The sequence below is a fragment of the Acipenser ruthenus genome, chromosome 43 (genome assembly GCF_902713425.1).
Source record: "Acipenser ruthenus chromosome 43, fAciRut3.2 maternal haplotype, whole genome shotgun sequence".
Classification (NCBI taxonomy): Eukaryota; Metazoa; Chordata; class Actinopteri; order Acipenseriformes; family Acipenseridae; genus Acipenser; species Acipenser ruthenus.
Genome location: NC_081231.1, coordinates 2,174,749 through 2,192,897, shown reverse-complemented (window position 1 = coordinate 2,192,897; position 18,149 = coordinate 2,174,749). Strand labels below are relative to the sequence as shown.

The following is an 18,149-nucleotide window of genomic DNA, read 5'->3' as shown; positions in this document are numbered from 1 at the left end:
ACCGGCAGAAAATATCAAATAAGCCCCTGCATGCATGTGCATGCATGCACGTATGACATTTTTTTTAAAACATAAAAACAGAACAACCGTTCGACTACAAAACAACTATACAATTATACATTGCATATACGCAAGTACTCACCTTTATGAACCAGACAGCTGTAATGCGACTTTTTTTATTTTTTTTTATTTTTTTCAAAAATAAATCAATATATTAATGAATGGAATTATAATGTCTTCAGTACCGGCGCATAAAAAAAACTGACGATTTAAAACCCGTGCCTCCTCCTCCTTCTTCTGTTTCAGATAATTTTACAATACACGTATAGCTCCCGTTATAGCTTTGCTATAATATAGAAACCGCTTTTTATCATAATGAGTCCCCATGCAAAGGAAAAAAACATCGCGCTGGTCCCCCTCGTTGCAGATCAGACACACGGACTCTCTCGGTTCGCGTTACACACAGATCTGGAAAATATCGGACGCTAGTTTTTTTTTTTTTTTAAGGGGAGATTGCAACGCAGCGCTGTTTTTTTTTTTAAAGAATGTGCCTGTCTGCAGGGACTTTTCGATCAGATGTGTGACATTTGCTGGCGGATGGATATGATCAGATCGAGAAAGAGAAAGAGAAAGAGAGAGAGAGAGAGAGAGAGAGAGAGAGAGAGTGAGAGTGAGGGGCGGGGGTTGCAACAGCCCGGCAAAATATAGGACATCATCAGATTGCACATTCACCCACTCAGAGAGACCGCATGCCAGACTGGATGCCCACGTTTCGCTAGGCTTCCTATTCAGAAATGTTCGCAATGCAAAAGCATGCTCCTCTTTTGTTTGGTCGTGTGCTGGTGATGCAAGAGAATGAATAGGCGAAGGCATCAGCTACCATCACGAGTAACATAAGGCAACTACTGTACCTTCGCTGCTTTGTTGTCGATAAAAAAAAGCCATATTGTTTGTGTGTTTTTTTTAGGTTTAGAGGCCTTATCTTGAAGCACGTTTTTTTTTGAAAAAAATGAATATAAGACTAATATACGGTATAAAATTAGCAATAAACAACTTAATTATCATCATTCTGTGACGATTCTTACCGGTCCGAATCGTTTTATTCTACTGTAAAAAATTTTTATTTTATTTTTCAACATGATGCAAATCATAGGGGCAATTGTTTAGGAAAAAAAACCCTTTTTGAGTTTCTAACGTGTTTTCATTCCTCAGCTGCGCAGGTAGGCAGAGGATTTCTCCCACCTTTCTGTCTCCCTGTCGCTTAACAAGCTCAGCGGGATGTTGTGACGTAAGCACTGCAGGGGCTCAGGGAACCAACACAAAAAATGTAAACAAATAAAATAGCTTGTCCTTTTTAAAATTGACTTCTCAGTACATCCAGCGGTGCATTTCTGAAAGGAAAAACACACACGTGTCAAAACCCAAACCATTTACAGAAAATACATACGACTAAAATGTAAAAAAGTAAAAAAAAATAAAAAATTATCACTAAACATATATTTGTTTACTTTTTTTTAGGACTGAGTACACCATTTATTTTTCTATTTCAGAATAAAAAAAATGTTTTTTTTTTTGTTTTGTTTTTTTATATATATCCCTCAGATACAAATTGATAAACAGCTGCTTCTGTGTAAACAAATCTAAATGAGGCATCTCTTTACTGTGTACCAGACTCACAGTAAAATTAGCCCCCTCGCCATTTTAAATCCAACACTGGTGCTCAGCAGGGGATTATTCAGCACGGATGTGCTATTCTCGTCTCGGTTGAATGGGTTATTCAAAATAAGCTCATTATCTAGCTGTACTGCGTAGAAATCACAAACTAGGTTTGCAGATCACGCTGGATCTACACCGTGACTGCGCGTCCGAACACCAGTGTGTTCGGCTACCGTGCGCATTATAACGCTCTACTGTACAGAAATGACAAATACTAGACATGCTTTGCATTGGACAGGTACCGCAGTGCTTTAAGTCTTGGTTCTGTGTATAGCATTGTTTGCTTATATTCTTAATTGTTCACGAAAAAAAACAAGTATTTATACTCACACCATGACCCATTACTTGGTTATGCTGGAATCTATTCAACAGCGTGATTGAGGGTTTATGGTGGGTGCTCGGTTGGCAGGTGCTTCTGTAACCATGACTACACAAAATTCAAAATGAGTGCAGTGTGATGAAAAAGCTGATCTCCATGACGTGTATCAATAGTATGTACAGAACAGTCTAGAATAAGACATGCAGTGAACCGTTTAATGGAAATCGGATCAGTGGTATTGAAGACCTGGATGTCATTAGGTAAGCAATGAGGTGTCAGTCTCAGGGTATAGTAAAGCAACTGATTTACAGTGCGTGAGATAACTTCTTGTGTTCTCAAGATACTAATTTGGGTGTGACCTGCAACACGGACAAATGTACACACAGACACCTCTTATTAACCCCCACCCCTATGTACAGGTCTTGGACAAAAAAATGGAAACCCCAATGTAAAGTCACTTAATAGGGCGTTGGGCCACTATGGTATCCCGCTCTGTGGAGTTCTCGGCGGACCGTTTTTGATGAAACTGGCCGCTCGTGTCCCAGGATGAAATTTGCAGTCAATTGATCTGCAGTTGCTCGCCTGTTTTGCCTTGCACTTCGAATTAATGCACAGATATCACGATCCTGGAGTATGCGCTTCCGCCCGCTGTTGCCCTTTGCTGATGATGTCTTTCCCTTGGAGTTCCATGCCATACCTTAGACACCGTTGCTCGTGAAACATCAGCAAGTTGAGCTGTCTTGGTCACTGAAGATCCTGCCAAACACGCCCCAAAAATCACCCCTCTTTCAAAGTCACTGAGGTCTCCTCTTGCAGCCCTGCTAGCCATAATTATAGGCAACCAGGCCTGTCCAGCATTTTTATACATGACCCTAAGCATGCTGGGATGTTATTTGCTTAATTAACGCATGAGCCACACCTGTGTGGAAGCCCTTGCTTTCAATATACTTGGTGTCCCTCATTTACCCAGGTGTTTCCATTTTTTTGTCCACTACCTATATATCTGTATAGCACTTGCAACATTATCACTGGTCCCCCATTAAAGGAGTGTGCCACAATGCTTCTAGACATTTGTAAAAGGCTCTGTGTAATATTATTAGCATTATGGTTCATCATTTTATTTCCAGATTCTTAATAAATTACAGCTCCTGGAATGTTAAATTCATGATATTTGCCATTCTATCCTTATAAAAGAGAGTTATAGAGAGAGTTATAAATGCATGGAATAGCCTACCAGGTGAAGTATCTAAAACGCTGGGAACATTTAAAAAAGACTAGATTCTGTGCTTTTAAATTAGTCCTGTCTGTCCATCCGTCCCCACAGTAGGAGAGAATGGCGTGCTAACAATGGACGAGCCTTGATGGGCTGAATGGCCTTTTCTCGTTCTCAAACTTTTCTTATGTTCTAAAGTCTAACACGCTAAATTGGTCATTTTGCAGCTTTCCTGTGCGTTGCCATGCTGTCAGTGTGCTAGGCATTTACTATGGGAAACCTTTTAGAATGTATAAGCACTGGCGTGTTTTCAGACAGGCTTGAAAATAATTGGAAACACTAAATTATTTAAAAGAAGTTTATTTTATTTATTATCAAACAACAAAGGGATGTCATTGAAGGGCTCTTAAGCCCTCTAATGCTACAAAGTGAGAAACAAGCATCTTCAAAGTGGAATAATGAAACATGAAAGAGCTTCGTTAATGACAGTAAGGGTGCTTTGAGACGATTCCCCTCAGTGTCTTGAAGGTTTTACCTCAGAATCTAGGATTTTGTTCTGAAGCCTCAGGTTTGGGATTTTGGTACAGTGCTGTGCGTGTTAATTAAGTCCTATACAGTAGTCTGCAGAATTATTGGAATACCCCATTGCTTCTGTATTGGAACACCCCATTGCTTCTGTATCAGAACACCCCATTGCTTCTGTATCAGAACACCCCATTGCTTCTGTATCAGAACACCCCATTGCTTCTGTATTACAACACCCCATTGCTTCTGTATCAGAACACCCCATTGCTTCTGTATTACAACACCCCATTGCTTCTGTATCAGAACACCCCATTGCTTCTGTATCGGATCACCCCATTGCTTCTGTATCAGAACACCCCATTGCTTCTGTATCAGAACACCCCATTGCTTCTGTATCGGATCACCCCATTGCTTCTGTATTACAACACCCCATTGCTTCTGTATCAGAACACCCCATTGCTTCTGTATTACAACACCCCATTGCTTCTGTATCAGAACACCCCATTGCTTCTGTATTAGAACACCCCATTGCTTCTGTATTAGAACACCCCATTGCTTCTGTATTAGAACACCCCATTGCTTCTGTATCAGAGCACCCCATTGCTTCTGTATTAGAACACCCCATTGCTTCTGTATCAGACCACCCCATTGCTTCTGTATTAGAACACCCCATTGCTTCTGTATTAGAACACCCCATTGCTTCTGTATCAGAACACCCCGTTGCTTCTGAAGCTCTGATTTGTTGCACAGATGAAATCAAACCGCTGGAACTGAAAATCTTGAGAAAATAGACAAATTAGTGATCGTCTAATTTAATTGATGACTTTAATAGGCCACACATGCAATTCATTTATAAGAGAAAAGGAACACACAGCCACACATGGTAAAATGCAGGAGACTTTTTAGAAGTTGTTTAAGATGCCTAATTAAAGCAAAGTGGTCTAACATTTTCACACATGAATGCCTATTGTTTCTATATCACGGATTACTGAGTGGAAATTGAAATCCTCCCACCCAGAGGTGTTTTCATGCATAAAGGATATCAATGACACATCTTGAGGTGTTCTGATGAATTTGCACACTGCTGCATGTTATTCTAGATCTGGTGCCAGGTGTGTGTTTGTCAGGACTAGTCTGTATAAAGTCAATCTCAAATTGTTTCTCATACACACCATAAAGCTGTGTGCATCTAAGGAGCTCTGCGTTGGGGTTTACTAGTCTTGTATAAAATACATAACTGTAGTTTATATTGGGTAGACGTAACTCAAACAACAGTCCATGGGAAATGTTTCAAGAGAGCTGTGTTTATTCAGGAGAGCAGGATGTGTGGCATGTTGCCATGGACACACACGTAAACAAATCAGAAAGAATGCTTAACCATTTTTTTGCCTCTTAAATTTGCACTAGGAACATTATCGCTGTACCCCCCCCCCCTCCATGGTAAAAGAGTGAGATCCCTTTCTTTAAAATGAATTTGCATCCCTCTTATTAGCACTAGGACAATTATCACTGACCCCCCCCCCCACACACACACAAACACTCACACACACAGACACACACACACACACAGAGACACACACACACACACACAGAGATACATTCACACACACACTGTCAATAAATGGTACAGTATAACCTGCTATCTACACCTTCAATCTGGAGAATAATACAAGGATACAGCACAGTCATGCAACACTCATATTGGTATGAGTCTCGTCTTTAAAACTAAGTTAAGATTAAGTTACTATTGAAATTGTAACTGTAGCAAAAACACAGATTTAAACGTCCATGAAAAGTGGATACTCTACCCTAATGATTGTGAGTAGCAATGCTGACAGACAGTGGCATTATAATTGTAAAGGTTCTGTACAGAGGGCAGTTAGATGGGGACACAGCTGTCATTGGTAGCTACACAAACTCAACACCACGAAAGTGATGGAGTCGTTGTTCCTTTAATCTTCAGCTTCCTGTTTCCTTGCTGATGTCAGCCTCCGGGTAGCTCAACGGGTAGCATCCTGGGCTTCCAAATGCACAGAGGGATTCACGTCTGGGAATGAGATTTTTGATGTCTGGTTCCTAGAAGCTGATTGATCTCAAAACTCGGGTCTTAAAGGATCCCAGTGATGCAGCCTCAACAACATGACTAGGTAACCCATTCCATCCCCTCACCACCCTCTGTGTGAAGAAGCGTCTCCTTCCCTCTGTCCTGAGTAAAAAAAAAAATACATCCAGGCTAAAGAAAGCTTTAGTTTATATGCCTTACTTTCAGGTAGTCTTGCACTTCCTTGGTAATTGGTAATCCACTTTTACCTGATGGAGATGGGATCTCTTTTTTGCGCCGTACGTCTCCACACTTCGGTGAACCCCTGATAGAGTCAACCCTGCTTATTGTTACTTAATATATGTTTGATCAGTCCCTCTAAAGTGATATTAAAGTAAACAAATTCAGGTAAAGAAATGATCCAGCTAAACACGTCAATAATAATCCTAATCTGTAAACACAGTCTGATCTGATTTAAAGAATTTTGTAAAATGAAGTGCAATGTAGCCAGGCTCAAAAATGAATGATTCAATTGCCATTTTGAGCCTGACCACATGGAGAAGAGGAGGATCTGTGAGACACGTCCTTTAATCACAGTGAAGGAGGTCATGGCATCCGAGAGGCTGAGGATACCTTACCCCAGAAGAGAAGGAAGGAAAGAAAGAAAGAAAGAAAGAAAGAAAGAAAGAAAGAAAGAAAGAGAGAGACAGTGGTAGCATGGAGGAGAAACACAGTACTGCATTAGCTTGATTTAATCGTTAGTTTGGCAATTCAAAAACAGCATACATATATCGGTGTGTGTGTGTGTGTGTGTGCGTGCGTGCGTGCGTGCGTGCGTGCGTGCGTGCGTGCGTGCGTGTGTGTGTGTGCGTGTGCGTGTGTGTGTGTGTGTATTTAAAAATAAAATTCCCTAGTAATCTGTATGGCTCTTTTACCAAAAAGGATGGGCAGATCTGTTAAAAGTGTCCCATTGTAAAAGCACAGCAAAGTGTAATGAAGCACAGTGAAAGCATGGTAGAGCACAGGAGAGCATTGTGAAGCCCCGCATGCATTCCCTCTGGTTCACCGCACCCTTGTGTGTGTGTGGAAGTCCCTGCTGCCCCGGGGAAGCTCAGTCAAACAGCTGAATTAGTGAGAGCAGAGCTGGCTGCTGGCAGGCCTCCCTTTACACACGGCTGCGTTTTGCACATGAAAGCAGTTTGAGATAAACCCTGGGTTTCTGCTCCAGCCAGCCCCTCAATCCTACTACAGAGGGAGGCACATTCTCAGGGAATTATCCCCTTCCTGTTTTCCAAACAGACCCCCCTGGGTGAGGATGGGAGGTACACTGCCTGGGTACTTTATTAGGACCTGTCTACCTGATCTGGCATGACCTTGGTGTGGGGCGTGTTCTCCTGGTACACCCTGGTGTGGGGTGTGTTCTCCTGGTACACCCTGGTGTGGGACGTGTTCTCCTGGTATACCCTGGTGTGGGACGTGTTCTCCTGGTATACCCTGGTGTGGGAAGTGTTCTCTTGGTATACCCTGGTGTGGGACGTGTTCTCCTGGTATACCCTGGTGTGGGAAGTGTTCTCTTGGTATACCCTGGTGTGGGACGTGTTCTCCTGGTATACGCTGGTGTGGGACGTGTTCTCCTGGTATACCCTGGTGTGGGGCGTGTTCTCCTGGTACACCCTGGTGTGGGGCGTGTTCTCTTGGTATACCCTGGTCTTTACCTGGAGCTGCTTTGAGCTTGTTGGGCTATCCTAAATGCAGAGACTTTTTTTGTTTGTTTCTTTGTATTTCTGTAGAGAAATGAAACTGTTATATTTTTATAAGAACAGTAGTGTAGAAAAAGGAAGGAGAAGAAGTCTTTAAAATCATAAATGGTATATTTACTGCACTGTACTGTACTGTGCTGTGCTGTGGTTTGTCAGCAGTGTTCTAATGTGCTTGTCTGCAGTTCTCTAGGCTCTGAGCTCCTCTATTTTTTGGGAGATTAGTTCAACAACCCCCGCCCCCACCCCCCCCCGCCCAGCCAATGCATGACCCAGCCTGTGACCTCTCTGCCTTTGTCATCTTCATGCTGGGCTGCTGACTGCTACAGGACTGAGGCCAGCACTGACCACAAGAGCTGCTGCTGATACAGGACTGCAGGGGACTGAGGCCAGCGCTGACCACAAGAGCTGCTGCTGATACAGGACTGAGGCCTGCGCTGACCACAAGAGCTGCTGCTGATACAGGACTGAGGCCAGCGCTGACCACAAGAGCTGCTGCTGATACAGGACTGCAGGGGACTGAGGCCAGCGCTGACCACAAGTGCTGCTGCTGATACAGGACTGCAGGGGACTGAGGCCAGCGCTGACCACAAGAGCTGCTGCTGATACAGGACTGAGGCCTGCGCTGACCACAAGAGCTGCTGCTGATACAGGACTGAGGCCAGCGCTGACCACAAGAGCTGCTGCTGATACAGGACTGCAGGGGACTGAGGCCAGCGCTGACCACAAGAGCTGCTGCTGATACAGGACTGCAGGGAACTGAGGCCAGCGCTGACCACAAGAGCTGCTGCTGATACAGGACTGAGGCCAGCGCTGACCACAAGAGCTGCTGCTGATACAGGACTGAGGCCAGCGCTAACCACAAGAGCTGCTGCTGATACAGGACTGCAGGGGACTGGGGCCAGCGTGTGTCAATGTGTGTGTGTGTGAGCCAGGGTTTGTGTGTGTGTGTGTGCGAGCGTGCGTGTGAGCCAGGGTGTGTGTGTGTATGTGTGTGTGTGTATGTGAGAGTGCATGTGAGCCAGGGTGTGTGTGTGTGTGTGAGCCTGCGTGTGAGCGTGTGTGTGTGTGTGTGTGTGTGTGTGTGTGTGTGTGTGTGTGTGTGTAATACAATTACAGAATTTGTCTTTTCCCTAATAAAAAACATCTTGTGAACAAAGCAATTGTCAGCCGGGAAGCTCACACAGGTGTAGAAGCTGAGACTGATAATCAAAAGAGTCTCCCTCCCTTCCGCTTTATCTCACACTGATAAAACAAAACCCCCTCGTGTGATGCTGAACTGAGGCTGTGAGGAATTCAGCAGCTAAGCCTGTGGCTGTGAATCTCGCTGAGCTTTTTATAAACAGGGTTTCAATGATGAAAAACAGAAACCAGAATTGGAAATCAAATAACATGACTGACAGGTGGGTAGGGGGAGATTATTATTATAATTATTATTTATTTCTTAGCAGACGCCCTTATCCAGGGCAACTTACACTTGTTACAAGATATCACATTATTTTTACATACAATTCCCCATTTATACAGTTGGGTTTTTACTGGAGCAATCTCGGTAAAGTACCTTGCTCAAGGGTACAACAGCAGTGTCCCCGACCGGGGATTGAACCCATGACCCTCCGGTCAAGAGTCCAGAGCCCTAACCACTACTCCACACTGCTGCCCATTCATTCTACCTTTATTTGTAAGTATCTTATAAAGAAGCTGGATCTCCTGCAACGAGATCAGCGATGCAACTTCAAACATGTTTAATCTTTTCAAATACTGGCTGGATGAACTAAAGCAAACATGAAATATAATTTAAAGAATGTTTATCTGCATCCTGCAACGCAGCTCCATACACCTGTAATGTAAAGCACTCAGGAAGACCCTTTACTTGAATTATTGAGTCTTGTTTGGAAATACCAGACTTGCTCACTTTTTGAGGTTAAAGTCCAATTGAGCTTGCATGTGTCAAGGTAAGAACATTTTAACACCTTGATCAAGCTAATCAATATGAACATGCGTTACAGTAACCCTTTGATTATCCAAACCCCAATTACCCAAACCCCTCTATTATCCTATCTTGCTGTGGGTAGGTCTCTTTCAGCCCTCAATCTCAGGTATTTACTGTACAGTGCTGCGCTGTATTTATCTAAAGGGGTTGTGTTACCGTATTCCTTGGAATTAAAGACGCCCTCGAATTTAAGACGGAGCCCAGATTTCCCACGCCTCAATTTGAGGAAAAATTATATAAAGATGCATTTACAAGCATCCAACCTTAATGATGCATATAAGAGCCATTTAACAAAGTTATAGTCAATGTTTTGCAATGCAGTGCTACAAACTCGTCTATTAGGCACAGTGGTAAAGCATGTTGTCTATTGGTAAATGAACAAGCCTGTAACAACAACGAAGCTCTCCTAGTCCCCCTCCTCTGAGCTGGAGGAGTCCTCTTTATCTCTTGAAGTCTCCCAGACGGTGACTCCCACTTCTCTGAAAAGGGCTGCCTGTATGCCATGGATGATTCAAGATCAGATAGTGACGTTTTTTGTCCCCCAGTCTCGTTGCTGTTTGTGTTCTCGGACAGTCTTTCGTTGGCGATTTTAACACACACACATCACTGTAATTTAAGACGCAGGACCATTTTCGAAAAGAAAAAAAATTATTTACAAAGTGCATCTTAAACTCGAAGGAATACGGTATATTTTTTAAACAGGGAAACTCAAATAAGCAATTTCGCTGTAATTCGATTATTCAAACAATTGTATTGCTGCTAAATGAAGTTTGGGTCTCGCTCGTTTCACAGAGAATTCCTGCCCCTATGAATTGCTTTGTAGGGTGTGGGTGGGGGGCTGCTTCCTCAGTATCTGGTAGTGAAGCTGCTGAACTCCAGCGATGAGATCTGTGTCTCGTTGGTAAACGTGACTTTGTCAATCCGGGACATGGGGCTGCCCACGGTACGCAGCCAGTTCTTCCTAGTGAGAGAGACAGAGAGGAGGTTACATTGAGGGGTCCACGTTAGCACAGCCGTGTTCCAAACACAGCTGCCTGAAACCAAGCCCCCCACCCCCCCAAAAAAATAAGATCTTCATTTTTCTTGTGTTTATATTTTTGTTTGGCCAGACGTAACTAGAGGCAGTCCAACTTTGCAGACAACGGAATTCCTCGGAAATCACAGACTCCCACCGAATTCACAGACTCCCACGGAACTCACAGACTCCCACGGAATTCACAGACTCCCACGGAACTCACAGACTCCCACGGAACTCACAGACTCCCACGGAACTCACAGACTCCCACGGAACTCACAGACTACCCCGGAACTCACAGACTCCCACGGAACTCACAGACTCCCACGGAATTCACAGACTCCCACGGAACTCACAGACTACCACGGAACCCGCAGACTCCCACGGAACTCGCAGACTCCCACGGAATTCGCAGACTCCCACGGAACTCGCAGACTCCCCCGGAACTCGCAGACTACCCCGGAACTCACAGACTCCCACGGAACTCACAGACTCCCACGGAATTCACAGACTACCCCGGAACTCACAGACTACCCCGGAACTCACAGACTCCCACGGAACTCACAGACTCCCACGGAATTCACAGACTCCCACAGAATTCACAGACTACCCTGGAACTCACAGACTCCCACGGAACTCGCAGACTCCCACGGAACTCGCAGACTCCCACAGAACTCACAGACTACCCCGGAACTCACAGACTCCCACGGAACTCACAGACTCCCACGGAACTCACAGACTCCCACGGAATTCACAGACTCCCACGGAATTCACAGACTCCCACGGAACTCACAGACTCCCACGGAACTCACAGACTCCCACGGAACTCACAGACTCCCACGGAATTCACAGACTCCCACGGAACTCACAGACTACCCCGGAACTCACAGACTCCCACGGAACTCACAGACTCCCACGGAATTCACAGACTCCCACGGAACTCACAGACTCCCACGGAATTCGCCACATTCTGCAGCTACACCGTTATCATAATGATCATAAACAGACTGCTAAAGGGACCTGAAAGTCCGGTTCTAATTTTGCTAAATTGACAGATGTTTTGCTCAGTCGGGCTTTGAAAATGTGGCCCAGTAAGAAGTCTCATGTGATGTGATGTTTTTGTTTGACAGGATCTGAAAATTTTACTGACAAAAACACTTGCTATATTAAATTGGAAGCGCTTCACCCGCACTCTGTTTGATAAGATCATGTTTACGTGATTTCCATTGTCATAAGCCATTACTAATACAAATACTGAACACTCCGCAGATATCTACTTAACATGTCTCTTGCCATAACCTCCAACTGCTGCAGGTAGTACCGGGAGCACACCTGTGTGATGATGCTGGGATGCGGTTCGCTATGGTAACATTCCTCAGCCTGTGACCTACAATGCTAGTGCTTGAGCTGAGATCTCAAGGGGAAGAGTCTATTTCTGTTATCAATTTGCTGCCTTTTTCGTTTCTAATAAAAACCTCAAACACACCAAGTTGTTCAAGGTCAGCCTGCTCCACTTTGGGCTGCTGTCTCTCTCCCTCTCTCTCTCTCTCTGAATCCAGCACAGTGAGAGAGCAAGGGGAGGCACAGGGAAAGGGGGTGTGATCACGTGTCACACAGAGACAGAAATATCTGCCGTTCGGGCTCTTAACAAGGCTTCCCAGAAGGATGGTTTGAACCAAAAAAAAAAAAAAAATAGGTCACTCGGAATGTCCTGCTTAGAATGCTGCGTTCTCTTTCTGTGGCCTCATTAAAAAAAATTTTAAAAGAGGTTCTTTATAATCATGCACACTTTATAATCATGCACACTTTATAATCATGCACACTTTATAATCATGCACACTTTCTTTATAATCATGCACACTTTATAATCATGCACACTTTATAATCATGCACACTTTATAATCATGCACACTTTCTTTATAATCATGCACACTTTCTTTATAATCATGCACACTTTCTTTATAATCATGCACACTTTATAATCATGCACACTTTCTTTATAATCATGCACGTAGTCCTTTGGTTTTATGGATCAGTCTCAGCCCACCCTGCATGGCTGAAGATGGAAATTCCTTTCCAAGATCTCTTCTTGTTCATCTTGTTGACCACATATTCAAACCTGTGCTCTGCCCCGTCCTAAATGCTCTTTATTTAACAGTAAATTGCATAACAGCATTAACAACGGATACGCCACCGAGGTGTGTTAGTGTGTGTAATCTACCTGACCCAGACCTACCCAATCCGCGTGTGGCGGGTGGGTGGGTCCTAATATCGAACCCTGTGTAGTAATGTAACACACTTTACACATGTGCGTCTCGGGTCACGCCTCATCACAGTCGTGGACAGGACGGTCAGGACACAGGATTGCAGGACACAGGATTGCAGGACATCAGGACATCAGATTGCAGGACATCAGGACACAGGATTGCAGGACGGTCAGGACACAGGATTGCAGGACATCAGGACACAGGATTGCAGGACATCAGGACAGGATTGCAGGATGGTCAGGACACAGGATTGCAGGACGGTCAGGACACAGGATTGCAGGACACAGGATTGCAGGACATCAGGACACAGGATTGCAGGACATCAGGACATCAGATTGCAGGACATCAGGACACAGGATTGCAGGACGGTCAGGACACAGGATTGCAGGACATCAGGACACAGGATTGCAGGACATCAGGACACAGGATTGCAGGACATCAGGACACCGGATTGCAGGATGGTCAGGACACAGGATTGCAGGACATCAGGACACAGGATTGCAGGACATCAGGACATCGGATTGCAGGACATCAGGACACAGGATTGCAGGACGGTCAGGACACAGGATTGCAGGACATCAGGACACAGGATTGCAGGACATCAGGACACCGGATTGCAGGATGGTCAGGACACAGGATTGCAGGACATCAGGACACAGGATTGCAGGACATCAGGACACAGGATTGCAGGACGGTCAGGACACAGTATTGCAGGACATCAGGACACAGGATTGCAGGACATCAGGACACAGGATTGCAGGACGGTCAGGACACAGGATTGCAGGACATCAGGACACAGGATTGCAGGACGGTCAGGGCACAGGATTGCCGGACATCAGGACACAGGATTGCAGGACGGTCAGGACACAGGATTGCCGGACGGTCAGGACACAGGATTGCAGGCAGTGGCCTCTGGAACTCCAGCGCTGGCTTTGTAGGGAGCTGCTTTGTGCGTTCCTGATTTCCCAGAGGCTGGGCCATGCTGTGTATTAATAGTGCCAGCACAAGTCTGTCCTAGATCCCGCGGACTCCAGGGCAATAGGCAGGGAGTCTGGAGACCAGCAGCCAGAACTGCGCTAATTAAAACTTAACAGCCAGGACTGCTTAGGGGACCTGCAGTGAAATGAACAGCTTGGAAAAGAGGTGAAACTTTGATAGGTGCTCGCTAAGGAAACAAAGGCACTGATGCATCAGTGAATACTGGCCTTTTCCAAGCAGTTCTTGTGCTCTTCAGACAGAGCAACACCTCTGTATATCCCCACAATCTGGAACTTCAATAACTCATTCTAAACAACGTTAATGCACAATTTCATCCCCTCTTACAAAGCGACTCTCCCTATACGTGCAGAAATGTATTAGTAAGTATAATAATAGCATTTACAAAGAAACACCTACAAAGCTTACTGCATGCCATAGATACTCAGACACAGATCGTTCAGTCATTATCTAGGGCTAGTTTCCTGCCTCTGTGGCTCCATCAAGTATAATGTCTGTCATGTGTTGCGTTGTGGTGGTAACGCACTGAGCTAGTGTTCCCTCTAGTGGATAACACGTGTAATTACAGAAGGCACTTACGCTGCGTTGTTAGATATTTGCCTATTCTGAGCATGATTACAGTACACTGATTCGAGACTCTCTTTTATATAGTTTTGAAGGGACTGTGATTGGGTAGCAGGCTGATTTACAATTTGACTGTTATAGTGTACTAATTAAAGAGCCAGTATCACAATTTAACCTCTGAAACACAGCTGATCTTTCTGATTACAGACAGTATTGCCTTTTGCTGCGATTCCTGCGTGCATATTTATCATGTTCTTCCATAACCTGCTGGGCACTGACACTGTTGGCTTACCAGTTTGTTTACATTAGATAAGCTAGTTTGAGCTGCAGGCACACAAGCTTCCCCCTCCTTGAAGCTTTCTGGTCCGCCTGTGACTCTGAGCTAAACAGCCGTCCTCCTGCGACTACCTGCAGCAGTGGGGGGTTATATGAACGCCATAGCCCATCAAAATCTTATTTTGTGCTTTTGTATGATGATTTTATTTTATAGGAAATACCACTAAAGCTGACTAGACACTATAATAGCTCAAACGTAGATGGTTTAGCCCTTGGATTTGACTGCTTTCCTTCCTCTGTGCCTGCACCAAGCGCACCGATGTCGTTCTGTAATTGGTCGCTGTGTTCTAGTAATTGATTGAGATAAGGCTCCCTCCAGTGGACAACATGTGTAAGCACAGAATTGTACTGAGTTCTGACCGTGTTTCTATAGATCTGCCTTACCAGCTGGAGAGGACACTCACATGATCTGGACGGTCTCCCTCGGCCCCTGCACCTGTCCCACCACAGTGTCCCTTGGCGTGTTCTTCACCCAGCCCACCAGCTTCAGCTTGTTCCCCTGATCCTCCGTGTGCTGAAACCCAGAGAACACGCAACATGCAGCAGAACACAGTGAACACGCAACACAACACTCTCAACAGACAAAAGAACGCACTCGGTATGCAACACAGCACAATGAACACACAGCAGAACACAGTGAACACTCGGGGACCCCCAGTTTTTTTTATGACATCCTACAAAATCACCCAAAGTATACCCAAGACACCCAAGCTGAAGAGGAGAGAGGAGACGGCCAGGATTGTGTTCTTACCTTTCTGAAGAAAACCCCTGAGGAAAGAGTGAGAAATATGTAAGTCACAGCAACAGACAGACGCAGCTACAGCCAACTGCATCACCTCGAATTTTAGGATTGAGACACAATTAAAAAAAACTATATGAACATAATTGAGATATTTTATTTAACATTGTGTAATCAAACAAACTACAAAATGATACTGCAAGAAGTCTACCAGAAGCCATACTAGCAGTACAGTATTTCATATTAGATTGCGGAATGTCACCTTTTTCAGTTTTTGTCAGTTTTTTGTGAAGTATGTGGAAAACTACAAAGCAGTGTGTAATTCACTATGTTAAGGTAACATTATTCATGCGGGTTTCACTGGACTTTACAAACCAGAATCAGTTCATTCTACAGAGTGATGCAAAACCTCTGGCCAGAGCTGCAGGTCACAAACAGACACTGTGATGTTAAAAAGGCTCCAATAAATACCTCAGGATGATTAAGAGCTCCTACACGCACGAGGTTGATTCTTTCAAGTTCAGTAACAAAGTTTATTTTTGCTTTCACAAGAGAAACAGCAGTGGCAAGTGTTTTGTGAATATGGCCTTGATTCACCTCGTCCGTTTAACCTCCAAGTCATTGAACTATCCAATGTCTTGTAAACCGCGACAGGAAAATGTTTCCGAAAACTTAAACTGCACTTTTAAAACGTCACAGGAAGCGTACATAAGCGGTGTTTATATTCAAGCCTATATTTCTCTCTCAGTTCTACTTGAGAAAGGCATTTTAACTGAACTACACAAAACAAATTGCCTGTCTAATTCATGGAGAATATCGGGTTTACTATATTCTGATCATGACTTACTGATTTCAGTTCTGTTTAACAACTTTACAGACACTTGCTGACATATTTAAACTCGTATGCGTTTATTTCCCATAAGTGACTCCAAGCGAATTTAAAATCATTTGTAAATACAGTAATAATGACATTGATTTGGTTGATATTAACGGCAGTGTGACAATGAACAACGTCATATATTTTCAGCACCCGCGCCTCGTTGACAATATTTTTTGCACCCGTATAGAACCGCGTGGAGGTTAAAACCGATCGGGGATTTTTAAAAAAACAGATAAACTTGACGTGCGATGTAGTAGAATGATGGCTTACTGTATGTGTCGCGATTTTAAATGTGCATGTAATAAAATAAGAGTTCTTTGAGCTGACTGGAGAGTGGTGATGATTGTACAGCGCATTTCAAATATCAATCCATGGCAGACGGGCGGTAGCCTGCTCACTGCTCCAAGGACAAACTGACGCAGACCCACCTACACTTTATCAACAGACAGAAAAGCACACCTGCAGCTACCAAGTCACATTTCAAATGAAAACTAAGCGTACCTTGCACTTCTCCGAATACCTCGTAATCCACCGACACGAGACCCGAGGAAGAACTCATATTATTATTATTATTATTATTATTATTATTATTATTATTATTACTGATTCGTTTTTGAATTGCTTGGTCTAGTGTGGTTTCAAGCTATCTGTGTGATTGAAGCCGGCAGCTGCGCTATTTGATACCCAGAGCCTCCAGATATTACCGCAGTTTCATTCTTCCCCTGCGCTTGTCACTTTGAGTAACGGTGAAACTGCGTCCCTGTCTCCACCATGTTGGCTCCACCTGCTCTTCAATTGATTCTTGATCGGTACCGCGCAGTGGATCCGGAATGGCGTCATTACCAAACCCAACCGTGTTCCAAGCAGCTAGTGAGAGCATTGGCTGAGGAATCGTGAACCAATCAGGGACCGAGCCAGTCAGAGCATGGTGGTTTGGGATGCAAATTTTGCAGCGTTTAGCGGCCAGTAAGCAGGTGCGTGTTTACTGGCGTCCCATTAAAACTGCTTCCCACGCCTCCCTCATACAGATTCTGGCCAGGAAGGGGCTGCAGCCTCACAGACCTGGATTGCTGATCTCATCCACTCATACATAATAAACTATTGCAATAGCATTTCACTTCTCTTTTAGGTTCCTTGAAGAACAGCAGTCTTGAATTCCCCTACTGCAATTCAAAATGGTTCTGCAAGAGTTTGACTTCCTCTTTCATTTTTTGAAGCCTTTTCTGTTAGCATCAGCTTGGTCTCCTGTCCTTTCTTTTGGGAGGAAAACGGTACCTCACTTCCAGCGTCGGTAGTTAATCTTGTCTGCTTAATGTCCATCGTTTAGTAAATTCGCTTTACTACAAATTTCCGATTAGCAGTTTATTTAACAGAATGCTTTAAAAAAGGCTAGTGGATTTTAACTGGCCTGACTTTCATTACATTTACAGCCCTATAAACATGTATAAATTGATTTAAAGTTTTTTGTATTTATTTCAGAGAATACATCATTTTGTAAAGATGTTACGAAGTGCTTTTTAGAAAAATCTATTTGGTGCTACCACAATCCGGTTTGTTTACCGTTTTGGTGTCTCAAATGTATTGCGACATTTTACAATGCTAAATCTGTATTCTGTTTATATAAGTATGTTCATCTAATTGATTTATTATTAATAAAAATTAAAAAAAAATAAAATAAAAAACATTGCTTGTCTCTGGGCGTGTTTGAAATGAATAATGAAATAGACAATAAAAAAGGACAACCATACACCAAAATGCAAAATAAATATTTCTCTCACCAGAAAAGCG

The 18,149-nt window shown here is 43.9% G+C and overlaps 2 protein-coding genes across 3 annotated transcripts in view; both read right to left on the bottom strand.

Moving 5' to 3' along the window:
• The window catches only part of LOC131709467 (spectrin beta chain, non-erythrocytic 1-like), an 81,629-nt gene extending 80,981 nt beyond the window's left edge, over positions 1-648 (bottom strand). For both annotated transcript variants that reach the window (XM_059012099.1, XM_059012103.1), the window contains exon 1: positions 143-648. The gene's annotated coding sequence lies outside the window, so the exon portion shown is untranslated. The remainder of the gene's footprint in view (positions 1-142) is intronic.
• A 9,005-nt stretch (positions 649-9,653) lies between these two features.
• On the bottom strand, positions 9,654-17,465 carry LOC117398509 (acylphosphatase-2-like). Its single transcript, XM_033997442.3, has 4 exons — positions 16,863-17,465; positions 15,494-15,510; positions 15,147-15,256; positions 9,654-10,525 (listed from the first exon to the last, which is right to left on the bottom strand). Exons 1-4 carry the CDS (start codon positions 16,918-16,920, stop codon positions 10,411-10,413), a joined length of 300 nt encoding a protein of 99 aa, XP_033853333.3. The 5' UTR covers positions 16,921-17,465; the 3' UTR covers positions 9,654-10,410.
• Between the last annotated feature and the right edge of the window lie 684 nt (positions 17,466-18,149).

Coding starts and splice junctions, on each gene's coding strand:
- LOC117398509 (XM_033997442.3), bottom strand. CDS start 16,920: ATGAGTTCTTCCTCGGGTCTCGTGTCGGTGGATTACGAGGTATTCGGA. Junction 10,526..15,146: donor AGGGAGACCGTCCAGATCAT/GTGAGTGTCCTC, acceptor CTCTCTCACTAG/GAAGAACTGGCTGCGTACCG.